At 39.7% G+C, this 27,779-nt stretch overlaps 1 protein-coding gene across 2 annotated transcripts in view; it reads right to left on the minus strand.

Annotated features, from left to right (window-relative positions):
- Positions 1-27,779, minus strand: part of LOC126259472 (transcription factor 25) — a 118,034-nt gene that overhangs the window by 46,602 nt on the left and 43,653 nt on the right. Inside the window, exon 4 of one of the 2 annotated variants that reach the window (XM_049956305.1) lies at positions 10,933-11,015. In XM_049956305.1, the coding sequence (XP_049812262.1) occupies positions 10,933-11,015 (83 nt within the window). Of the gene's footprint in view, positions 1-10,932; positions 11,019-27,779 lie in introns of both variants that reach the window. The other variant, XM_049956304.1, reaches the window with a different exon arrangement.

Raw genomic sequence — 27,779 nt, forward strand, 5'->3', positions numbered from 1 at the left:
TCTACTACATAAAATTGATGTAAGGTTTTTTTTAATTTTTTTAATGATAAGTTATATTACCATGGTATTTTTTGCAAGTGATAAGTGATTTTATGTAAACAGTGTATTGCAGAGTCACTAACATTAACCATGCCTGTTGCACTCCATGATGTGCTAATGGAAGATGAAGATTTATAAAACATTTCTGTACACTAAATTATGTGCTTTAGCTGATCAGTTAATGTTTTTCTGGTCCTATTGTGAAAGCATTTGACATTTCTGCTACAGAGCTAGATATGGTTTGAGTACTTTAATGTTTTAAGCTATTGGTTTAAAGCAGTGGTTCCCAACCTGGGGTTAATTACCCCCTGAGGGGTAAAAACTAAAGATTTGATTCTATTTCAGTCACGAAACTAAATTATTTTCAAAAGATCATTACTATTAATCACAACTTTGTAAGACTTCAGTATTGATTAGATAAGTTACCAATAATTACTTTTTCTCAATTAGTAACATTAATGCATTCGAGGTTACAGGCTCCTCACATAGTCCACCTACTGCACATACATTTTGTGCTTTGTCCCATACAACGCTGATGATAAAAGTGAGACATATATGTAATAAATGCTAAATATCTCAAGAAACATCATCTTCAAGTTGTAGATAGTACCTGCAGTAGTCCAGAAATTGTTTCAGATACATTTATTAATTGACAGCATGACACAGCAGTAACTACATAAGGGCTGCTATAGTACTGTACACAGCTTTATTATTATTATTATTATTATTAGTATTATTGTTATTTGAGAGGTTAGACACAAAGCATATTATTATTATTTCTTTCCTTTCTCAGACCTTAGGTCTGGTTCGAAATGAAAGTGACTCGGACCTTGATCAAGCATGACTTCCTTTTAACTGTACGGTATATGTTACATTGCGTTTAGGAACTTTCGGGTAATTGAACATGTATCAATAATTACGGATTTCTGTAGTTGTATATATATTTTTGGATGTAGCTGTATTGCGTTGATGTACTGGTGGATATTGTGTGGTATGACTCCTGTAGTTGATAGTATAATTGGTATAATGTCAACTTTATCCTGATGCCACATGTCCTTGACTTCCTCAGCCAGTTGGATGTATTTTTCAATTTTTTCTCCTGTTTTCTTTTGTATATTTGTTGTATTGGGTATGGATATTTCGATTAGTTGTGTTAATTTCTTCTTTTTATTGGCGAGTATGATGTCAGGTTTGTTATGTGGCGTTGTTTTATCTGTTATAATGGTTCTGTTCCAGTATAATTTGTATTCATCATTCTCCAGTACATTTTGTGGTGCATACTTGTATGTAGGAACGTGTTGTTTTATAAGTTTATGTTGTAAGGCAAGCTGTTGATGAATTATTTTTGCAACATTGTCATGTCTTCTGGGGTATTCTGTATTTGCTAGTATTGTACATCCGCTTGTGATGTGATCTACTGTTTCTATTTGTTGTTTGCAAAGTCTGCATTTATCTGTTGTGGTATTGGGATCTTTAATAATATGCTTGCTGTAATACCTGGTGTTTATTGTTTGAACCTGTATCGCAATCATGAATCCTTCCGTCTCACTGTATATATTGCCTTTTCTTAGCCATGTGTTGAATGCGTCTTGATCGATGTGTGGCTGTGTTAGATGATACGGGTGCTTGCCATGTAGTGTTTTGTTTTTCCAATTTACTTTCTTCGTATCTGTTGATGTTATGTGATCTAAAGGGTTGTAGAAGTGGTTATGAAATTGCAGTGGTGTAGCAGATGTATTTATATGAGTGATTGCTTTGTGTATTTTGCTGATTTCTGCTCGTTCTATAAAGAATTTTCTTAAATTGTCTACCTGTCCATAATGTAGGTTTTTTATGTCGATAAATCCCCTTCCTTTCTGCTTAATGTGAATCTTTCTGTTGCTGAATGTATGTGATGTATTCTATATTTGTGGGATTGTGATCGTGTAAGTGTATTGAGTGCTTCTAGGTCTGTGTTACTCCATTTCACTACTCCAAATGAGTAGGTCAATATTGGTATAGCATAGGTATTTATAGCTTTTGTCTTGTTTCTTGCTGTCAATTCTGTTTTCAGTATTTTTGTTAGTCTTTGTCTATATTTTTCTTTTAGTTCTTCTTTAATATTTGTATTATCTATTCCTATTTTTTGTCTGTATCCTAGATATTTATAGGCATCTGTTTTTTCCATTGCTTCTATGCAGTCACTGTGGTTATCCAATATGTAATCTTCTTGTTTAGTGTGTTTTCCCTTGACTATGCTATTTTTCTTACATTTGTCTGTTCCAAAAGCCATATTTATATCATTGCTGAATACTTCTGTTATCTTTAGTAATTGGTTGAGTTGTTGATTTGTTGCTGCGAGTAGTTTTAGATCATCCATGTATAGCAAATGTGTGATTTTGTGTGGGTATGTTCCAGTGATATTGTATCCATAATTTGTATTATTTAGCATGTTGGACAGTGGGTTCAGAGCAAGGCAGAACCAGAAAGGACTTAATGAATCTCCTTGGTATATTCCACGCTTAATCCATATTGGCTGTGATGTGATGATATTTGAATTTGTTTGGATATTAAGTGTGGTTTTCCAATTTTTCATTACTATGTTTAGGAACTGTATCAATTTAGGATCTACTTTGTATATTTCCAATATTTGTAGTAACCATGAGTGGGGTACACTATCAAAAGCTTTTTGGTAATCAATGTATGCGTAGTGTAGCGACCTTTGTTTAGTTTTAGCTTGATATGTCACCTCTGCATCTATTATCAGTTGCTCTTTACATCCTTGTGCTCCTTTGCAACAGCATTTTTGTTCTTCATTTATAATTTTGTTCTGTGTTGTATGTGTCATTAATTTCTGTGTAATGACTGAAGTTAATATTTTGTATATTGTTGGTAGGCATGTTATGGGGCGATATTTAGCTGGGTTTGCTGTGTCTGCTTGATCTTTAGGTTTCAGATAAGTAATTCCTTGTGTAAGTGCATCAGGGAATGTGTATGGGTCTGCAATGTAACTGTTAAATAATTTAGTTAGATGTGAATGTGTTGAGGTGAACTTCTTTAGCCATAAATTTGCTATTTTATCTTTTCCAGGGGCTTTCCAATTGTGAGTAGAATTAATAGCTTGGGTGACTTCATGTTGCAAAATTATCACTTCAGGCATTTGTGGTATCATCTTGTATGTGTGTGTTTCTGCTAGTATCCCGCGGGACTGCTACGGTCGCAGGTTCGAATCCTGCCTCGGGCATGGGTGTGTGTGATGTCCTTAGGTTAGTTAGGTTTAAGTAGTTCTAAGTTCTAGGGGACTTATGACCTAAGATGTTGAGTCCCATAGTGCTCAGAGCCATTTGAACCATTTGCTAGTATCCACCATGCATGCCTGTTATGTTGTACCGGGTTTGACCATATGTTGCTCCAGAAGTGTTCCATGTCTGTTATGTTTGGTGGATTGTCTATTTTAATGTGTGTGTTATCTATTGTCTGGTAAAATTTCTTTTGGTTTGCGTTGAATGTTTGGTTTTGTTTCCTTCTATTTTCACTTTTTTTGTATCTCCTAAGTCGTTTTGCCAATGCTTGTAATTTCTGCTTCTTCTCATCTAATTGCTCTATCGCTTCTTGTTGTGAGATTTTACCTAACGTTTTTCGTTTTTTTTTCTGACATTTCATTTCTTATAAATTGTGTTAGCTGTCCGATGTCCTTTCTCAGTTTTTCTATTCTGATCTGTAGCCTGTGTTGCCATGCTGGTTTTGTGGGTTTCTTCTGTGTGTTGGTTGGTTCTGATCTCTGCCTAGTGTGTATATTTAGTGTAGTGAGTGCTCCTATATAAACTAGTAGTTGTAACTCTTCCATAGTGGTATATTCATTTATTTTGTTGTGTATGATTGTGTTGATAGTTTTTATTGTTGTTTCGACTTGTGGGTTACTTGGCAGTCTATGCAAGAATGGTCTAATGTCTGTATTTGTGTCTTTATATTCTATATATGTCAGCTGAAATTTTTCTTCTATATCTAACATGTGTGTCACTTCGAGTTCTATTTGTGCTTGTTCTGGTGGCTGTCGCAAGATTTCGTTTTCCTCTGATTGTTTAATTGATGCGTGTTGTTCTTTGTTTGTTTGCTCTGGGATGTTTGAGTCCATTACTCTATTTTCTTCTTCTTCTGTTTGCACATTATTTTGTTCCAGTATTTGTTGTACTTGTTGTTTGATGTTTTCTAATTCTGACTGGGGTATCCTGTTATTTTTGATTATTACACGGATCTGATCAGCTAGTCATTATTCTGTTAAAAATTTTAATTCTGGGTATCTGGTAATAAATGTTGTGTATACTTGTGATCTGTATCCAGTTGTGTTGGTTCCTAAGTTTGTTGCTTGGTAATAACAGAACATGAGGTGTCGATTAACTCCATCGGACCATCTCATCCTCTGCCTTTGTTTTCCTTCTAGGGTGGTTGTAGGAAGCATATCCTGCAAAACACCTCTATTTGGATTTAAATCATTTTCCAGTTGGCTAGCAGTGTCGTTACCATTGTGGGCGGGCACAGGGTTCAAGCGTCGTCCCTGACCATGACGGCACTTGTCCGAGGCTTCTTTAGTTCTGTCCTGAACCAACTCATCACACTAAAAGGGGGGTTAGCCCTATTAGTGGTTTGTTCTTTTCGTCGCCTTTTACGACTTGCAGAACATACCGGAGACCTATTCTTTTCCCGGGCCTCCACGGGATTATTATTATTATTATTATTATTATTATTATTATTATTACTATTATTGTTATTTGAGAGGTTAGACACAAAGCATTAACAACCTGTAGTCTTCCAATTTCTGCCAGTTCAGAAGTAAGGAGTGCAGCAATGAAGTGTATAGTGCGCACGTCTGAACTTGTTTGATTTTAAATGGGGTTGCAGTGTGCAGGTCAAGCAAGTGCTGCAATGGAGAGGAGTCACGCAGGGGAAGCATTTTTTGTAATAATTGTGTACCCTCACTGTGGATAGTTAGCTTTCTATTCTGAGAAGTTGTGGGTAGCTCTTGTGATGCATCATGAATTCCTTCGTCATTCATTCTGACACATACAAACTAAACATCATACATCATTTTAAAAATAAAAATGTTCTAAGAAATGTCCTTCTACTATTTAGTCAGGCACTAAAGTTGATGATAATGAGGGGCAGGTGGGAGGGGGTGGGGATAGAGGGGTGGGACAGATGGCGGTGGAGGGAGGAGGGCCAGGGGCATTACCTAACGCCTGATTGCACTCAGGGTTAATAGTTTAAGATCAGTTGGGAACCACTGGTTTAAAGGCTCTGGGTTAGTTGCATATTGATTAGAAGTTATACTTTAAAATGAAATCACTTTTCTGCTTGGGTGATCACTCCATTTTCAAATGATTAATTTAGTCTCAGTATTGCTTCTTCTCCATGTCTACTTACATTAATATGTTGCATCTGTGACCATTTTACAATGCAAACTTTTCTCTGTTCTTGTTAGATTATCAAACAGTATATAACCATCTCAACGGCTGTGCCCACAAGCGGAGGTGAAGCCTGAACTGGCTTCCGAACTGCTGTGATGAAAGTCTTTTATAATTGTTAAATTCAACACTGTGCAAGAATTCTAATTAACATATTTTCTCTTCCACTTATTATTGCCGGCCGGGGTGGCTGAGCGGTTCTAGGTGCTACAGTCTGGAACCGCGCGACCCTACGGTCGCAGGTTCGAATCCTGCCTCGGGCATGGATGTGTGTGATGTCCTTAGGTTAGTTAGGTTTAAGTAGTTTTAAGTTCTAGGGGAATGATGACCTCAGAAGTTAAGTCCCATAGTGCTCAGAGCCATTTGAACCATTTCTTCCGCTTATTGACTTAAAATTTTCAAGACAGCATGGTCATATTGGTTCAACTTGTGTAAATGATTTGAGTTTAACAATCTTCACTATTACTTGTGATGTTTGTTAAATTAAAAATTGAACTGAAGGGTTGTGAAGTTTTATTTAGTTAAAGTTTTTTGAGGCCTGGTACCTTCCGCTCACCCAAATCCTCACTAGTAATTTCAGATGGTAGCTGCAGAATGTGGTTATGTGAATTAAACAGTAGTTATCATACCAGGAAGGACACTGAATGTAAGCTGTACTGTTAATTATACTTGTACCATTTGGTTATAATTAAAGTGCAGTTACTCATGGATGTCCACTTGGTAGGTATGCTAATGCATTAATGCGGAACCTATTTACTCTGGAAAAAATAGTTCCAATCATGGCCACCAGGTGCAAATTTGTTGCTGTACGCTATTTGTATGACAGTATGACATCCACACCATCATTTGACAAGCCATTAGATAAGTGAACAGTGTGGCCACTGAAAAGTGAGACTATCTGCTGTTAATGAAACTATTTCATGTGAATGGTGGCAACTACAGTACTGCATTGAGAGAGTATTGCCCACTGGAAGGTCTGAGGAGATGCTTGATGTCATTAAATCGTTTAAAGAAGATAATGAAATTCAAAAATGCAGGAAAACTTTGTGTGGCACCTCAGAGAAGAAAGTGCCCTATTCCAATGGAAGTTACCGATGAGGTTGCTGTTGCTGTAGAACACCATGCAGAACATACCCCAGGTAATGTTGGTGCTTGTGCAGTGTCACAAGAATTGGCTGTACCATGGTCAACAAGCAGTAAAGGAAACAAAAGAAAAATTCGGAGTAGGTATTAAAATCCATGGAGAAGAAATAAAAACTTTGAGGTTCGCTGATGACATTGTAATTCTATCAGACACAGCAAAGGACTTGGAAGAGCAGTTGAACGGAATGGACAGTGTCTTGAAAGGAGGATATAAGATGAACATCAACAAAAGCAAAACGAGAATAATGGAATGTAGTCGAATTAAGTTGGGTGATGCCGAGGGAATTAGATTAGGAAATAAGACAAAGTAGTAAAGGAGTTTTGCTATTTGGGGAGCAAAATAACTGATGACGGTCAAAGTAGAGAGGATATAAAATGTAGACTGGCAATGGCAAGGAAAGCGTTTCTGAAGAAGAGAAATTTGTTAAAATCGAGTATTGATTTAAGTGTCAGGAAGTAGTTTCTGAAAGTATTTGTATGGAGTGTGGCCATGTATGGAAGTGAAACATGGACGATAAATAGTTTGGACAAGAAGAGAATAGAAGCTTTCGAAATGTGGTGCTAGAGAAGAATGCTGAAGATTAGATGGATAGATCACATAACTAATGAGGAGGTACTGAATAGGATTGGGGAGAAGAGGAACTTGTGGCACAACTTGACTAGAAGAAGGGATCGGTTGGCAGGACTTGCTCTGAGGCATCAAGGGATCACCAATTTAGTATTGGAGGGCAGCATGGAGGGTAAAAATTGTAGAGGAAGACTAAGAGATGAATACACTAAGCAGATTCAGAAGGATGTAGGCTGCAGTACGTACTGGGAGATGAAGAAGCTTGCACAGGATGGAGTAGCATGGAGAGCTGCATCAAACCAGTCTCAGGACTGAAGACCACCACCACCACCACCACAACAACAACAATAACAGTATAAAGATACCATTTCTTGTCACCAGTAATCATGCATGATAGGAAAGGTCAGCATTGTTCACATGCCAATTGATGAGAAACACACAGACGTAGATATGACCACCCACTAACTTATGTGGTTTTGGATTGGGGCATGTGGTACCCTTAGACCCACTTTCAGAACCTTGCCCATTGCATACAAATGTCGCGTTATGGTGAAATGATCACATTTGCCAGTTCCTGAGTACAGTGACGTGGATCACTGTGATTAATTCATTTAAATGATCTTCATCAAACCCCAAAAGTCTTCCTGAATGTAGAGTGTCACTAATGTCAAAATAATCCTCCATAAAATGAGAAAACAACTTTCTTGCAGTGCTCTGTTCAATGGCATTATCTCCATACAGGGTATAAATGTTGCTGAGTGACGCTATTGCTGTCACCCCTCTGCTGAACTTAAACAGAATAATAGGTTGGAAATGTTCCGATATCTCTATTTGGCACTCTATTTTCTAGTGTCCACAGCTTCACACATTATCTCCAAATTATAAAATGACAATATGTAAACTCAAATAACAACAGTGAACTATAAACAAAAAATGACAACAGACAGATAAATCCACAGCAACCGGAACACCAACAGGCAACACAAAAATGCTACAAACTTATATACCAACCTAATATGTAAGAAGTTGAACAATATGTGTGCTGACTTGTTAAACATTAAGTCGTCTACATGGAAGCTATAGTAACAAATCACATAATAGGAACTGGTGGCTGAAGGATATATGTTTATTGCTAATGAATGTGATTCCTGCAATGAGAAGTTCTATTGTAGCCGCAAACGCACAGCAGGCAGCGCACACAAACATTTTTTCAAGATATTCTTGACCAGAAAGTAGTCGTTTCCAGGCCTATTTTTACACAAAACATTACATAGCTATGCTGATTAAATGACTAAGGGAGCAATAGCAACTGATGGGTGAATGAATTGAATCATAATCATTCCAGTGTAAATATGATGGAAAGACTGTGAGTAGCAAAATTAACGTTACAGAAAGGACTGAAGACAACAATTTTCTACAATGTGGTTAGCAGGCAGAGTTCTGCATTGGCAGATATATATTTAAAGATAGATTTTGTGTGTCTTCATTGCTCTGTTTTCTTTTATGGTAAGTTAATTTTCAGAAAGTGGGGCATAGAGTGGGACCTGCATTCGTTTGATTATAATTATTTATTTGTACATTTATGTATGTTTGTATAATGTAAACATAGGGTGAGTCTAGTACGGGATTTTGTATGAGCTGGGTCATTGGAATGATCAATTTCTTCCTTAAAGAATGGTGTTAATTTTCTTTTCTTTTCTCTTTAACAGAGTGTTGTTTATGAATGGTTCATTGTCAGTAGAGTCATTATAGAGCCAAGATTTGGCAATGGAACTGGCTTCTGTTCAAATGTTAATTATAATTAAATAAGCTTTTATAGCAATTTTGGTATTCTTTAGGTGGTTGGTGCAGAGACACAGCAGGCATTGTAATTTCTCTTATTGTTAGGAAATGTTAGCTTCGTAAACTAACACAGATAATTGGTTTGTTTCTTAACACACATGGTGACGATGCCAAGGTCAGAGTACAAAAATACAGAGTTATCTAAATGGATTATTAGTCTATGTTAATGAGCAGTACAATCTTCAAATGCATCTAATACTCATAAAGGCAATGAGAAGCTAAGAGGCAAGTACTCATACCACCATCTGATTGCTGATTTCAATGTCCAAGTGGCCAAGAATAAGTTGTTATGTCAACATTAATAGAAGTAAATTTATATCTTGTTGCAGTATTATAGTTACAATTCACAATGTCACCAGACAGCTGATGATGTCCACTTAACGACCTTTTTTGGTGGAATCAGATCTGAAATATACATAGTCCCGAGTCATTGCCGATTTAAAGGCAACAATTTGTACTCAATCTTTTATAACTGCCCAACATGCCTGATGGTGTGTTCAGAGGAGGTACATCTTTGACACACTGGAATGGCTGTCACAGACCCAAGATCCCAGTTCAGAAGGGGCCCTTAATGAGTTTCATCATGTGTTTTGTAACTCATCTCCCACAATATAATCCACAGACATTTTTCTTCCACTGCTTTAAAAGCTTGCTTGTAGTACACAAAGTGAAGATAAGTTTGAATATCGTAACACTCTGCCATTCTTCAAAATTTTCCAGATGCTGAAAATCTACTCTTCGGTATTCTGCCCTGGTGCAAACCTACTTTATTTTTACAGCATCTGAATATCTTTTAGCCACTCACTGAAGCAATACTTTTGCTGACATGTCAGATCAATGAAACAATTCTGCAACTGCTGTAGCCTGCGGATGAGCACACCTTTTTTTTTTGGCTGGGTGCAAAGACTGATCCCCACCACTCGTCAGGCCACCTCACTATGATCTGAACATTCTTATGCAGGTCTAAGAGATAGACCACTGCTGCTTACAACTTTCAGCATATCAGTCACAATTTAATCACAGCCAAATACCTTGTCCTGTTACTGGTACCCCACTGCTTTCTCCATTAATGAACCGATTTCAAATCTCTTGCCAATTAGTGGGCCATCTGGAAATTTTTGTTTATATGCTGCATACGCACAATCTGCAATGCTTTTTGGGACAGCTTTCTTCAACCAATTCATACTGCAGGAGACTTACACCCCTGTTTCAAATTTACTTACCAGCTATCTTGCCGATTAAAAGCTATCATGGCTCATGACATGTTGCCTATTTCAGTGCCGATATTTTTGAAGCACATGTTCTTGTTTCTCTGAGATTTCTTTAGTTTTCTAGTTCACTGCTTCAAATCTCTCTTCCATGCTCCACCTGCTTATCCATTTCGAATTTAGTTCCTGCATTTCCTTTCCCAAGGTGTCATCCATCACTGAACGCTTCTCAGTTGATTTCATGATTACTTTATGCATCTCTTTCTGATCACCTATTTGATCTTGTGTTAGCTTTGTCACCTTTGGTATTTGTGTAGTTGCATTATTACTTAAATGCTAAATATAATGGACACTCTAACAAAATACGAAATTTTTTGCCTGAAATTATACCACTGCTTGAACTCACTGTTTTAAAATTGTCAAAACTGCCACAACATTCAACTACATGTTTTGTGATCAATCAATTATGGAATTAATAAAAATAATGCCAGATAAATCACACTAAATAATACATAACCTGAGGAATGTTGTCCACAATTAGTACAATTATTTAAAACTATTAAATCAAACATCTGACACAGATGTGGTCCATTACATTTTGCCAACCCAGTATAAAACATCTCAGAGATGTACAACAACATTTTACAATCACTGAGTATCTATAAAAATATGTGGTATATAATGTTCTTACCTGTTTTAGTAATAGGCAACCAGTTTTCTCTTGGCTTAATTAACAATGGCTGTTTTATATACGTTCGCCCATGACCTCTCCTCCTACTGAACAAAAATCTTGAGTGTAAAAGATAGCAACAAAATGCACAGAATTTTATTTAACAAACATTAATATATACTGACTGACTATTTGGACTGTACCTAGCAACAATTGCAAGAAACTGCAGTAACTTATCCAGCATCCTTTGCAAATTGTTAGAAAAGTATGCAAGTATGCAACCCCACACACACAAACACACACACACACACACACACACACACACACACACACACAGTTTTCTATTATTACATTGAAAGAGACGTCAACTGCAATTACTCACTACATTTTTTCCTTAACAAACAACTGGGGATTTGTTTTAATACATTTGGTTGTAAGAAAAACAATGTATTTCCAAAGATAGTCATTTTTAACATAATTTCATAACAAGTTATGTACATGACTAGCATGGTCTGGTCTGGTCTCCACGATTCTGTTCCTCTGAACATTGGTATGGTGAGTCTGGGTAGTTTCCAGCAAGTGTTGAACTTAGTTTCACAGTGGCAATCCAGAGTGTAAGCAGCACATGGGTACTTAAGATAATTTCATGATACTTTCAAATGATACTTCTGCAACTAGAGAGCTGTAACTTGACGCAAGTGTTAGTTTATTTCATGATTTTGTTTTGTTTTATGGCTCAAAAACAACTAGGGTCATACATGCCCATGTCAAAAGTGTAGAACACAAAAACAAAGAGAGGAGTTAAAAACAACTACACATCAATCCCAATCAACAGAAAAGAAAACAGCTAAAAACACAACATTGGAGAAAGATCTATAAAATATGCCATAGAGAAACAGAGGTCCAGAACTAAAAATTAAATGGTTTTCGCCATATTGCTATGACAGATAAAAAGTAAAACTCAGCCGACAGCCTGCCCATCATTCGCTAAAACAGCCGATAACTCAGATGGACCAAACAAATGGGAACATAAGCGGTTAAAAAAAAAGGCATTCCGTCAGGAAATGGAGGACAGTCAAAAGTTGGTCACAATGTGCACAAAGTGGTGAGGGAGCACCATTTAACAAATAATTATGACTAAAGAGACAGTGCACAATACACTACCTAGTTAAAATGATCTCCTTGCAGCGAGAGGGACAAGACTAGGTCATCCACACAGTTGAGAGAGGCTTAATAACCTACATCTACATCTACATCTACATCTATACTCCGCGAGCCACCTTACGGTGTGTGGCGGAGGGTACTTATTGTACCACTATCTGATCCCCCCTTCCCTGTTCCATTCACGAATTGTGCGTGGGAAGAACGACTGCTTGTAAGTCTCCGTATTTGCTCTAATTTCTCGGATCTTTTCGTTGTGATCATTACGCGAGATATATGTGGGCGGTAGTAATATGTTGCCCATCTCTTCCCGGAATGTGCTCTCTCGTAATTTCGATAATAAACCTCTCCGTATTGCGTAACGCCTTTCTTGAAGTGTCCGCCACTGGAGCTTGTTCAGCATCTCCGTAACGCTCTCGCGCTGACTAAATGTCCCCATGACGAATCGCGCTGCTTTTCGCTGGATCATGTCTATCTCTTCTATTAATCCAACCTGGTAAGGGTCCCATACTGATGAGCAATACTCAAGAATCGGACGAACAAGCGTTTTGTAAGCTACTTCTTTCGTCGATGAGTCACATTTTCTTAGAATTCTTCCTATGAATCTCAACCTGGCGCCTGCTTTTCCCACTATTTGTTTTATGTGATCATTCCACTTCAGATCGCTCCGGATAGTAACTCCTAAGTATTTTACGGTCGTTACCGCTTCCAATGATTTACCACCTATGGCATAATCGTACTGGAATGGATTTCTGCCCCTATGTATGCGCATTATATTACATTTATCTACGTTTAGGGAAAGCTGCCAGCTGTCGCACCATTCATTAATCCTCTGCAGGTCTTCCTGGAGTACGTACGAGTCTTCTGATGTTGCTACTTTCTTGTAGACAACCGTGTCATCTGCAAATAGCCTCACGGAGCTACCGATGTTGTCAACTAAGTCATTTATGTATATTGTAAACAATAAAGGTCCTATCACGCTTCCTTGCGGTACTCCCGAAATTACCTCTACATCTGCAGATTTTGAACCGTTAAGAATGACATGTTGTGTTCTTTCTTCTAGGAAATCCTGAATCCAATCACAAACCTGGTCCGATATTCCGTAAGCACGTATTTTTTTCACTAAACGTAAGTGCGGAACCGTATCAAATGCCTTCCTGAAGTCCAGGAATACGGCATCAATCTGCTCGCCAGTGTCTACGGCACTGTGAATTTCTTGGGCAAATAGGGCGAGCTGGGTTTCACATGATCTCTGTTTGCGGAATCCATGTTGGTTATGATGAAGGAGATTTGTATTATCTAAGAACGTCATAATACGAGAACACAAAACATGTTCCATTATTCTACAACAGATTGACGTAAGTGAAATAGGCCTATAATTATTCGCATCTGATTTATGACCCTTCTTGAAAATGGGAACGACCTGTGCTTTCTTCCAGTCGCTAGGTACTTTACGTTCTTCCAGAGATCTACGATAAATTGCTGATAGAAAGGGGGCAAGTTCTTTAGCATAATCACTGTAGAATCTTAAGGGTATCTCGTCTGGTCCGGATGCTTTTCCGCTACTAAGTGATAGCAGTTGTTTTTCAATTCCGATATCGTTTATTTCAATATTTTCCATTTTGGCGTCCGTGCGACGGCTGAAGTCAGGGACCGTGTTACGATTTTCCGCAGTGAAACAGTTTCGGAACACTGAATTCAGTATTTCTGCCTTTCTTCGGTCGTCCTCTGTTTTGGTGCCATCGTGGTCAACGAGTGACTGAATAGGGGATTTAGATCCGCTTACCGATTTTACATATGACCAAAACTTTTTAGGGTTCTTGTTTAGATTGTTTGCCAATGTTTTATGTTCGAATTCGTTGAATGCTTCTCTCATTGCTCTCTTTACGCTCTTTTTCGCTTCGTTCAGCTTTTCCTTATCAGCTATGATTCGACTACTCTTAAACCTATGGTGAAGCTTTCTTTGTTTCCGTAGTACCTTTCGTACATGATTGTTATACCACGGTGGATCTTTCCCCTCGCTTTGGACCTTAGTCGGTACGAACTTATCTAAGGCGTACTGGACGATGTTTCTGAATTTTTTCCATTTTTGTTCCACATCCTCTTCCTCAGAAATGAACGTTTGATGGTGGTCACTCAGATATTCTGCGATTTGTGCCCTATCACTCTTGTTAAGCAAATAGATTTTCCTTCCTTTCTTGGCATTTCTTATTACACTTGTAGTCATTGATGCAACCACTGACTTATGATCACTGATACCCTCTTCTACATTCACGGAGTCGAGAAGTTCCGGTCTATTTGTTGCTATGAGGTCTAAAACGTTAGCTTCACGAGTTGGTTCTCTAACTATCTGCTCGAAGTAATTCTCGGACAAGGCAGTCAGGATAATGTCACAAGAGTCTCTGTCCCTGGCTCCAGTTCTGATTGTGTGACTATCCCATTCTATACCTGGTAGATTGAAGTCTCCCCCTATTACAATAGTATGATCACGAAACTTCTTCACGACGTTCTGCAGGTTCTCTCTGAGGCGCTCAACTACTACGGTTGCTGATGCAGGTGGCCTATAGAAGCATCCGACTATCATATCTGACCCACCTTTGATACTTAACCCAGATTATTTCACATTCGCATTCGCTAATAACTTCACTGGATATTATTGAATTCTTTACTGCTATAAATACTCCTCCACCATTGGCGTTTATCCTATCCTTGCGGTATATATTCCATTCTGTGTCTAGGATTTCGTTACTGTTCACTTCCGGTTTTAACCAACTTTCCGTTCCTAATACTATATGCGCACTATTTCCTTCAATAAGAGATACTAATTCAGGAACCTTGCCCTGGATACTCCTGCAGTTTACCAATATCACGTTAACTTTTCCTGTTTTTGGTCTCTGAGGACGGACGTTCTTTATCAACGATGATAATGTTCTCTCTGGTAAGCCGTCAGGTATTTTATCGTTTCGCCCAAGGGGGGGTCCCTCTAACCTAAAAAACCCCCGTGTGCACGCCACACGTACTCTGCTACCCTAGTAGCTGCTTCCGGTGTGTAGTGCACGCCTGACCTGTCTAGGGGGGCACTACAGTTCTCCACCCAATAACGGAGGTCGATGAATTTGCAACCATTATAGTCGCAGAGTCGTCTGAGCCTCTGGTTTAGACCCTCCACACGGCTCCAAACCAGAGGACCGCGATCGACTCTGGGCACTATGCTGCAGATATTAAGCTCAGCTTGCACTCCGCGTGCGATGCTGGTTGTCTTCATCAAATCAGCCAGCCGCCGGAAGGAACCAAGGATGGCCTCAGAACCCAAGCAGCAGGCGTCATTCGTTCCGACATGTGCTACTATCTGCAGCCGGTCACACCCAGTGCGTTCAATAGCTGCCGGAAGGGCCTCCTCCACATTACGGACGAGACCCCCCGGCAAGCACACCGAGTGCACACTGGCATTCTTCCCCGACCTACCCGCTATTTTCCTGAGGGGCTCCATAACCCGCCTAACGTTGGAGCTCCCTATAACTAATAGGCCCGCCCTCTGTGACTGTCGGGACCTTGCCGGAGAATCGGCCCCTGGCCCAACAGGCGAGGCATCCTGTGGTGGCTCGGAAACGATGTCATCACCACTAGGAAGCACCCCGTACCTGTTGGAAAGGGGTAAGGCAGCCGCCACGCGGCCAGATCCCACCTTCGCCTTTCGGCCAGGCACGCGCGAGCCCACCACTGTCCGCCATTCACCCTGGAGTGATGGCTGACCGGTAAGATGCTCACTGCCGGAAGACGCAGCGACATCAGGGGTTCCATGTGATTCCAAGGCCACCGAAGTAGGCATAGGTCTCACCACAGTTGCCCCAACGCCACTTACGAGCCGACGCCTGCGCCTCGAGCTCGATGAGCCTAACAGACAAAGCCTCCACCTGTCCCCGAAGAGTGGCCAATTCTCCTTGCGTCCGCTCACAACAACCACAGTCCCTACACATGACTATGTTTACCCTACTCTATACGGTGACAAATTCCCAAGATAATCTTCTGATGAGCTACTCTGATAATCAAGAAACACTCACTGAAATACGAGACGCGAAAACTACGCTAGGTTTTCCCAGAAAAACTATTTAAAAGCTAAGCGCAGCAAATAAGTACAAAAACACTGTTATTGAAATAAAAGGTTCTACCTAGTAAGCACTCGAACACGCAAGAAATTACAAAAATAAACTAGTAATTACACAGATAACTGAAAATATGTCGCTGCTGTTTGTAAAATATGTAAGAAGCAAACGGTGTACTCGCCTTAGTAGTAGCAGGAGCTAGCGATGCGCTCTCGCTGACGGTCTAACTGACACTGGAGCTTGTTCTCATGAAGGGAACGCAAAGATCATCAGAGGGAATATAAGAACTAGCGAGCTGGAGTACAAGGACTGCACCCTTAGCAGCAGCCTCTTTTCCTGTCAGACCGACATGACTGGGAATCCCCATGAACACCACAGTGATTCCATCATTAGCAAGCAAGTGACAGCTTTCTTGTACCTGTTGCACTAAGGGATGGACGATGAGCAGCACACACATTTGAAGGGCACAGAGAGTCGGAGCAGATAACACAATTGAAAAGCCTGTGTCGCTGGATCTAACTGTGTGGCCTGATACAGGGCAAAGAGCTGTGCTGTAATTTTTGAGCTGTATTCCGGAAGCAATACTGAAAAACATTGGTGCCAATGACAAAGGCACACCCACCACCATGGTCAGTTCGAGAGTCATCAGTGTACACACAGGTACAATACGAAATCCCGTGGGAAGGTAGTGAAACATAAGCTGCAAAAGCAAGGCTGGAGTATATTACTTAGGAAGTGAATGAAGGCCAAGGTGAACACGGGCCATCACATGAAGCCAAGGTGGTGAAGAGTTCGCACCTTTCAGGACAGTGGCGGGTAGTATGAAGTTCATCTGCCAGAGCGAGAGCCAAAAGCGAACTCCAGGTGGTAACAGAGAAGAGGGATGTGTCCCAGTACTGGCAATCAACGAAGTCATCGAAGGAGGAGGCGTAGGATGGGTGGCCATGCATGGCATACGTGCACATCTGCTAAGGAGAAAGTCACAGCGGTAGGACAGTGGTAGTTCGGCAGCTTAGTTCGGGATAGTGTAGAAGATGCCAGTGGTCAAACGGATGTCATGATGGTGGATAGCACTGGGACAACATAAGAGGGACGGACATGCTATACAGATGCATAAACGAAACACCTATAGTCTAGTTTTGAATGGACAAGGGACCGGTACCATCGGAAGATGGTGGTTCGATCTGCACCCCAGTACCATTGAAGACACATAGGACATTGAGGGACTGCATACAGCAGGCTGCCAGGTTAAAATACATGGGAGGATCAGGAGTATTTCCTATCAAGCATGAGCCCGAGGAACTTCATAGTCTCAATGAATGGAAGAGCAACAGGCCCATGATATAAAGATGGTGGAAGAAACCAATTAAGCTGTCAGAAATTCATACAAACGGATTTGTCAGTGGAAAAATGAAAGCCATTGTTGATGCACCATGAGTAAAGATGATCAAGACATCGCTTAAGACGCCGCTCAATGAGAAAAGTCCATGGAGAACAACAATAGGTAGCAAAATTGTCAACGAAGAGGGAGCCAGAGATGCCCAGCAGGAGACAGGCCATTACAGGGTTAATCGCGATAGCAAAGAGGACAATGCTCAGGACAGAACCCAGAGGCACACAGTTTTCCTGGATATAGGTGTCCTACACGGCAGAAACCACACGGACCTTGAAAACTCGGTCTTTTAAAAATGCCTGAAGGAAATGGGGCGGGCAGCCACGGAAGCCCCACCTGTAGAAAGTACAGAGGATACCAGTCTTTCAGCAGATGTCCTAGGCTTCCTCCAAATCGAAAAACACAGCCACCGTCTGGGATTCCCACAGAAAGCCATTCAAGACATGGGTGGACAAAGTGATGAGCTGGTCAACTGCAGAATGGTGCGCTCGATATCCACACTGCGCAGTGGTTAGACTCTAGTTGCCAGACTCTAGTCACCATACAAGCCAGGCATGAATCATACATTCGATCACCTTGTAAACATAGCTGGTGAGAGAAATGGGGCAGTAGCTAGAAGGAAGGTGTTTGTCCTTAGCAGGCTTAGGTATGGGTATGACAGTGGCTTCACACCAGTGTCTGGGAGATATGCCCTCTGCCCAAATGCGGTTATACATATTAAACAGAAAGGTTTTGCCTGCAGGAGAAAGGTGCTGCAACATCTGAATGTTAACAGTGTCTGACCCGGGGGCAGAGGAGCTGGATGAAGTGAGAGCATGATCTACCTTCCTCATAGTAAAGGCGGCATTGTAGCACTTACGATTCTGAGAAGAGAAGGGTATATAGCTGAGCCTCCTCCGCTTGTTTCCAATGGAGAAAGGCAGGGTGACACTGTAAGGACCTCAAAATCTCTGCAAAATGGAGGCCTAAGGTGTTGGATATAGCAACAGGGTCCACAATGACATCATCTGCTACAGTCAGCCCGAAAATTGGGAAATGGATCTTGGTCCCAGAGAGCCGTTGGAGGTTGGCCCACATGATAGAAGAGGAAGTGGAACTGTTAAAAGAACTAGTGAATGAAATCCAGCTAGCTTTTTTCCTATCCTGAAGAATGCGATGACTGTGCACGCATCTGTTTATAACGAATGCAGTCTGTCATCGTAGGATGTTGCTTAAAAACATGGAGAGTATGTCCCCATGCACGAACTGCATTGTGGCACGCGTCAGTCCACCAAGGGAACGGGAGGAATGGAATGTTCTGTGGCAGTAAGGATAATATCTGTAAGATATTCTACCTAGTCATCACAACTGAGGAAATGTTGATCACTGGAGCTGCCAGGGAGGAGTAAAGCCTCCAGTCCACCTTAGTAAGCTACCATTTGGGTGTGCACAGAGGTGGGGTAAGAGTCCACAAATGGATAGCACACACAAAATGATCGCTCGAGTGTGTGTTAGAGAGGATGGACCACTTGAGACAATGGGCAAGATGGGCAGTGCAGAAGGATAGGTCCAAATGGGAATAGGTGTGCGTGGAGTTTGCAAGGAAAGTGTATGCTCCTGTGTTAAGGCAGAAGTAGTTAAGTTGATTAAGGATGTCAGCCAAGAGGGCACCTCTCAGACAGGTTCTAGGAGAACCACAAAGGGGATGGTGCGTATTATGGTCACCAAGCAGCAGAAAGGGGTGGGATAGCTGCCCAATAAGCTGGAGGAACTCTGCCCTGCTGACATCAAATGATGGAGGATGTAAACAGTACAAAGGGAAAAGGTAAAGTCAGGAAGGAAAAGGGAAACTGAAGCAGCTTGAAGGCTGGTAGTCAGGGAGATGGGTTGGCTATAATATCATCCTGTATGAGGAGCACAACTCCCCCATGAGATGGAATGCCGACCTCGGAGGGGGGGAGGGGGAGGGGAGGAAGGTCAAAACGGACCGCGAAAATACACAAGAGATCAAAACAGTTGTGAGGATGCAATTTTGTTTTCTGAAGGCAGAGAACAAGTGGATGCTGTGATTCTAAGAGCAGCCGTAAATCCTCTTTGTTGGATCAAAGGCCGCAAACATTCCATTGGAGGAGAGTCATGATGAGGAAAGAATTAAGGGGTGTCACCTGCAGGAGGATCCTGCTCCATGAGGTCTACAGAAGTGTTGGCATTCTTTTGCTGTTGGCCTGCAGAGTCCAGGGCAGAAAAACGGTTGGTGGTGTGCACTGGTGACACAGAGGGCAGCTGGATAAGGGTGTCACGTGATGACACCTTCTATGAGGACCTTTGAGTCGGCGAAGGAGACTGTTTGTTTGCCTTTGTTTGACTTCTTCGAGCCTCTCCAGTTAGCAGAGGATGACTCAAGTGTTGATTGGCTGGAGGGACGTAGGAAGTCTTCAGGGGAGTACTCCTGCTTTCCTTTCTGGCCTACTGTTGTGTAGGAGGTGACTTCACCCCATGAGGCAAGAGTTTGGTGGCGTGTTGCACAGCTGGATGAGGAGATGAGGACGCTACTATGACATCCGGCGATTTCACAAAAGCGGTGTTAAATTTGAAGTCACATGTCTGTGGGGCCACGTCTTTCGTGGAGTGAGATGTAGCAAGAACACTACTGTAGGTGCCAGACGGTAGAACACAGGGTTTCGACTAGCCAACAATTTGCGAGCGACCGATTAAGGCATTTTTTCCTTCACCTGGATCTCCTGGACAGCCCGCTCATCAAGATACACAGGACAATCGCAGGAGGAGGCAGCATGGTCGTCACTGCAGTTGATGCAGAGGGGAGGAGGAGGTGGACAATTGCCTTCGTGAGCATTCCTACCACAGTTTACACATTTGTTGGGTGTCGACAGAGCTCTCAAGCGTGATTGTAATGATGACACTGGTAGCAGCGCATTGGGTTAGGAACATATGGCCTGACTAATGACTCCATAACCTGTGTTGATCTTTGACGGAAGGACCATTCTATCAAAAGTGAGAAAGAGAGTGCATGTGGGCACCAAGGTGGCGTCTACATTTTTCATCACCCGATGGTTGGCAATGACACCCTGATCAGAGAGCTATGTTTACGTTTCTGCCTCGGTCAGACCATCGAGCAGCCTAGTGTAAATAACACCACGGGAAGAATTCAGTGTTCGATGGGCCTCGACACAAACAGGATAGTCATGGAGGAGTGAAGCTGCAAGCAATTGTTGTGCTTGAGAATCAGAAGTAGTCTCCTAAAGCAATTCAGAGGGCCAGCTTTTGCATAAACACCTTTCTGAATAATAAACAGATTTACAGTAGCGAAGGACTGACCGTCTTCAGTACGTGAAACCATTAGGAACCTTGGTGCAGCTGGGAGGGTCTTTGAATTGTTAGCCTCATCCCAACTTCCAAAAACATACTCAAAACCATAAACTTAGTGCTCATTACGTATATTACATCTCAGTTTGTACATATTTTTCACCAGCTTTCTAGTGCTGATTGCAGATTTTTTGTAACTTAAATGGTTAGGTCACAAATAATGCTTTTGTCACAGCAGACACTAGTTTGTGTCATTATGCTATCAGTAAAAATATATAACTAAACCAATTACCCCCATCCATCCCTACTAATATCTATCTATTAATGCTGCTGCTAGTTTCAATATTTCCTATTTTATTCGTGGGATAATTCAACTTTTATGCTTGGATTATACATTCTGATCTGCAATTTAAAATACATGATAGTCACAAATAATCGACTTTAACAATTCAATAGCACTCACTGAGACCTCTCCATAAACACTACATTTGTAAGGATTGCTTACGGTATTACTGAGATAATTTTTGAAGGTAGTTTTAAAAATAAATTATTTAAAATTAAATAAATTAGAAACTACACTTCAAAGTGAGGACACGTCTACACCCATGAACTCTTTAAAATTTTGTCTTTGTAATCGTATTAGTGGCTTATCTGTCAACAGTTGGATTTAGTTTTTATTTGATACTCCCTCTGTTCAGTCAATTCGGCCATGGTGGATACTCTTCTAGGATCATGTTAATGGCCAGACTTTTCCCACCACACAGCCTGAGCCTCTGGCTAGCTGACCTGCACTCTAGATTTCTCATACTCAGAGCTACCAATTGCCGCACCTCAAAGGGTGCCAACACCTACTGAGGACACCGCAAAGCTAGTGCAGCCCAGCCTGGTCTCCACTGCTGTCAAAACATGCCCTCATGGCTGTCACAACACTCGCTGATTCAGCTGCTAATGTTACAATAGGAAGTGCGTGAATGACGGTGTCTTTTTTTTTTTTTTTTTTAAAAGGTTTCTTGTAACTGCTTCCGGGATGTATTGTCTCAGACTTCGTAACCCATGCACAAGTAGACTCATGCAAATGGGATCACCTGATCTCATGCCCCATGCACTCAACCTTGGTATTAAGCAATGTGGAATTTGTCACCTACAGGAACTTCCCATTATCCATAAAAGGTTTATTCGCACTCCTGCACTGGAGCTACATGAAAACTGCATGGCTCAGCAACACATCTAATGTTCTCCAGCTTACATTACTGTGTCCTCCCATAAAATCTTGTGAGCAAATAACGCCATCAAGCCAACCCATGTGTAATCACTTTTGTACATGTGGCATAATACTGCAGGGGAGTCCATACTGAAGTTACACTTTATAAGCTTGACAAAGTGTATGATTTACAAAGCACAAAACCATGGACTGAAGTACAAATGTTCTCTATGCAAGTGTGTAAAGTGCTTCATAATGTCTACAAGATTAGAATGATGGCCAAATTGACAAATTTTGTTCTTAACTTTCACTTCTATCCAATCATTGTGAATTGTGATTTATTAGTCTCATAACGTACACTTGCAAATCATGTGATTATGGTACAGGAGACACGTCAAAAATTACAAACTAGAATCTAATATTAATTTTGAAAACTATACTTAGTCTATGTAGCAGCATCTATATTTTCTTGCATAGGTAAATATCTTTCTTGATAATGGACAATTTGTTTTTTTTTTCCCCACAATATAATGCTAATTTGCGGTTGGATTCCGCTCAAATTATAAGCTCATCTCCCATGAACTCTTCTAATGAGTAATAACATTTGTGTATAAGAATTTCATGTAACTTTTTTAGTATCCCTAGTTCCATGTTTAGAATGTTTTTGCCTTTAAGTTTGTTGTAGACTTTCATGCCCATATATTGTGGGGACTGAGCATATAATTTCAATCTACGTGCAGGAAGCATAAAATTATCTTTATTCCTTGTACTGTATGGATGATCAAATTAGTTTCTAATGAACAATTCCGGTTTGTTGCGTAAAAATATCATTAGCTTGTATATGTATAGGGAGGGGACAGTCAAAATTTTTAGTTTCTGTAATAATGGACGATATGGTTCTCTTTCCTGTGCAGTGCACATATTTCTGATAATTTTCTTCTGGAGCTTCAGTACACGAGATATATTATTGGAGCTCCCCCAGAAAATAATGCCATATCTTATCACTGATTCAAAGTAACTTAGATATGCTATTTTGCGAGTGGACATGTTAGTAGCACTTGATAATATATGCATGGCATATGCAAAGCTACCCTGTTTGCTGCACAGGTACTCAATGTGTGTGTTTCAGTTTAAATTCTTATCAAGGAGTAGACCTAGAAATTTGGAAGAATGCACTTCTGTTAATTCTTCACTTTTATGATTTATACTAATTTCCTGGACTCTTGACTGTTTGGTTCTGAATTCAATCAGGTTTGTTTTTGATATGTTAAGCTTCAGACCATTTAGCTGGAACCATGACTCTAGCCTGTCTAATGTACCAGTGACAATCAGGAATCGTTTGTTTCTTTGCTTTCTATCAAGACAGATGTGTCATCAGCAAACAGAACGGATAGTGAATTTATGTTTAATGGTAAGTCGTTGACATACAATAGAAAGAGAATTGGACCAAGGATCGAACCTTGCCGGACACCCTGTGTTATTGTTTTCCAGTCTGAATGGCAGTTTACACCATTTGAAGAGATGATTGTTCTTTGTTTTCTATTAGATAAGTAAGAAGTAAGCCATTGAAGTACTGCACCCTTAATCCCATATTTTTCTAGTTTGTGGATTAGCAAGGAATGATTTACGGAATCAAAAGCCTTTGTCAGGTCGCCGAAAATTCCGGCTACTTTACTTTTTTTGTCTAGAGCTGTGCTAATTTTATCTATGAAATTATTTATGGCATCTGTTGTATTTTTCCCCTTGCTGGAAGCCAAACTGATTGCACAAAATAATCCCCTGTGATACAATAAAGTTTTGGATTTGGATAGCAGCTACTTTCTTGAAAATTTTTGACAGCACTTGACCCTTTCTTTAAAAATGGTTTTATTTCCGCGGATTTTAATGATTCTAGAAAACAACCTTCTTCAAATGATTCGTTGATTAATTCAACTAGTGGAGGACTTACTATTTTGTACACTAATTTAATTACTTTCGCATTCTGCCATCAGCTCATACTTTTAAGAAAAAGCCATCAAGCCAGGAGAAAATGTATACCTACATTTTTGTATTTCACTTTGTGAAAAATATTCTTCACCTTTAAATCGAATATCACAAAGGAAAAGGGATAATTCAACATATTCTTTTTCTTTTGTAAAATAACTCTCGAAGCTTGAGCTATAAACTACAAAAATATGATAAAATGTTGTTTCTTTGTTATTTTTTGATTTTGTAACAGATATTCTATATCTTTTCTTCCGAATTTAAAATAAACCACCAAATTTTCCAAGGCTCTGAGCAAAATATTTGACAAAACTGAAATTTTAAGTGATAAAACAATCAGGCCCAGACAACAACATTTTAAAAACAGGTCAAGTTAATTCTACTTTTTAAGCTGCACTACTTACAGTAAGCTTAATCTATAACATTAACACTTTTTTCTGGATGGAACACACATTCCTCTGAAAATCTGGTTAAGTTCAGCCACTTGATGTTAAAAGGGACTCAACAGCAGCAAGTCAACCAGGAAATGGAATTGGACAAATATCCTCTCATTTCGACCAATTGAATTAGGGCGAAGGTCCTGAAGATTGCACAAATTACAGAGTAACATCATCTGGTGTACTTAGTTCAGTAGTTATCCCAAACTACAACACACTGGAATACTTACAAGCTACACATCTTTATGGCAATAAATTTTCTTCCATCACAAAGGATATAAATTTATTCCTTAAATTATATTTCACTTCTGATCCTCCCTGCTTCTAAGTCCCTTTAAAAAAATCTAATGGTTTAAAGTTGGGGAAAGTTCTGTCTCCAGGAACCGTTTGAAGTTTTGCAAACATTCTGTGAGATCGGAATGTGTGTGGTTCAGACTCTTCAGAAACAAAACACAACTCAACTTAGATAATGCTACAAAACTAAAATGAAGCTAATGCAAATAATATTGGTTAGCTAGAAGTGTTTGTGGGGATACCAATGATTACTCCAAATTTTTATATCAGCTTTTGCTTTATTAAGGGAAGACATATACAATGTAGTAACCTGAAAACCTGTATTACCCAGTTTAGCATAAAATACTGTATAATTGAACTTGAATTAAATACTATAGAGGGTTTTTTTAGCCCTCGAGTGGGCGCACCCTTTTTTATAACCTGAGCGGATGCATAAACTACTTTGTAAATAGTAAATAATAGACGTGTTTATGTTACCAAGGTAAACATGCATGAGCAAAATCACAGTTTAATCTTCGTTTAATTAAACAATGATAAAAGAAAATTACATTATGCAAGCTAAACTATTATTTCATTAAAAAATATTAAAATAAACATTCATATATCACTCTGTTGCTGCATAGAAGTATTACCCCGCAGTAATGACCCACTCGGAGCATTAAACAGAACAGTTGCATCAGATCCCAGCCAACCACTTCTTCTATTGCTAATTATCTCATAGAGAACTGCCGCATTGTGGGATTGTGCAGCCGGCCCTACATCTGGGTAAATTTTTTTCTCATCTAGCTCGCTGTTTATTTTACATTACTGTTGCTCACTTGGGCGTATGACAGCACAACTTAGCACGTGTTAGCTGAAGCAATAATGAAGGAATAAGTACAGGCTCACAATAGTAAAACAACAATGGAACGGTACAAAAGACAATGTTATCTGTGGTTGCTGTATTTTATGCACAGGCGCCCCTGCTTGAGGGTTAAACACAAAACATTAAAAATGTTAATTACTGAACATTCATAAATATCATTCCATCACAAGGCTAATCTGACAAAAATTGAATTAACCTATTTCTGTTTCTTTAGTCAGTAATTCCTTGTCACTCATCATTCCATAAAAAAATTCTTAACAATTGTGAGTAATAAGGAGTGACTTGTAGATACTCAACTTTAAGACAACTTCTCAACCAAGATCGTATTTGTAAAACTTTTACTTATGACGACCGTTTTTGGTAAACTTAGAGTTACGATCACCTCATGAATGTGTACATAAAATGTAAAGCACACTAAATTATGAAATAGCATACAATGTCTTAAATGTATTACACAGTGTGAATTATTATTAGTCACACCTCGGTAAAGATTAATATAAGTACCCAATTAGAGCTGTAAACATACTCCATATCTTAAATGGCTGGATAGTTGATGTAAGGTGCATTGGCATGTCAAAAGATAAAACAAGTATTAACAATATGTTTCGCCAAGTGCGTCCATCCCATATTACAAGTCACAGAGTGCATCACTGATACAAGAGTGGTGCTAAGCTGACACACTGCAAAAGTTCGTAGAGAATATGTCAACATTTAATGCCTCTAGAGGCCACTTGTGTATTCTTGCCATCGTCAATTGCAAATTTAGGTTAGTGCACAGTCCTTAGCATTTCTGTTTTGCATGTTGGTATTAGTGTTCCAACCCGTGGGATTTTTCCCATATTGTGGGACATTTTTTATAAATATTTATCAAGAAGGGACACAGGGATTCTTTTTTTTTTTTTGCAAAAAGTAAGATGAATATGGGATCTTTAATTGTTGCCTTTCATAAAGTGTAGGAATGCTTATTGTACATATAACAGCAAAGATAAACATTTCACGGAAGTACACAACACGCACCACCTGCCATTTGTACAACCAGCAGTCAGCATTCACTATGGGCACAATAGGTTTGCTTAGACAACAGTAATATATGTGCACTGTTATACGTATGATTGTCACATACCCTGAAAATACAGTAAAACAGCTCACGGTAGTAATTATACGACACCCGCTGACTGCCATTTGTTCAACCAGTAATCTATATCTACTCCATTATAGTAGCCATCATTAGTTCAAATTTCCCTTCGTATGCACTAAATTAAACATACCACTATTTATTAATGAGTGAAATGTATGAAAAATTTGTAGAGTTTTCAAATAAACAATGCATCTCAGAATGCAAGTGAGATGGGCGATCAAGACAAGTGGCATGTTAAGCTGTAACGTAGCACATAGTTATACGGTATTGTTAGAATTGGTTTAATTTGCCCAGATCAGTGTCACTCGAAGTTATTACCTATTGATTGTCACTTGGGCTGAGTCATGTGTGCAAATCTTGATCTTATTAAATAATAATTGTTTCTGAGTGGTTTGTTTTGTACACATTTAAAAATGTCAGACTGCAGTGCAAAGAAATTTAATTCCAGGTGCAGTGTATTGGATCTGGAAAAAAATACTAGAACTTTCCAAGACTCTTGGCTTCAAATTGACAGATTTAAAGGGTGGTTGCAGGTCGCAGAAGGTGACAAAAGAAAGGCGTGGTGTAAAGGGACTAACGTGATTGTTGCTCAAGATAATAGCAAACTCAAAAAACATGCTTCTTGAGTTAAACACATTAAAAATGTTAAAACTGTGCAAAGTAGCGGAACTGTTGTGGATTATTTTTTGAAAATGTGTAATGAAAGCAAAAATTCAGATAAAGTGAGACAGCTGAAATAAGATTAGCAACTTTTCTCGTGGAGCATAATGTTGAATTTTCAACAGTGGATCACCTTGCTCCTGTGTTAAAAGATGTTTGCCCCAATTCCAAAATTCCTTCAGAGGTGACTATACGTCGAACAAAGTGTACCAATATAAGTGAAAAATGTTATTACAAAAATGGAAGTTGATAAAACAGTTCAGTTACTAAAGGATAATAAATGTGTGTCGCCAATTGACAGGCATGTGAAAATAGAATGTCTGGAATTGA

The sequence above is a fragment of the Schistocerca nitens genome, chromosome 5 (assembly GCF_023898315.1).
Source record: "Schistocerca nitens isolate TAMUIC-IGC-003100 chromosome 5, iqSchNite1.1, whole genome shotgun sequence".
NCBI classification, from domain to species: domain Eukaryota; kingdom Metazoa; phylum Arthropoda; class Insecta; order Orthoptera; family Acrididae; genus Schistocerca; species Schistocerca nitens.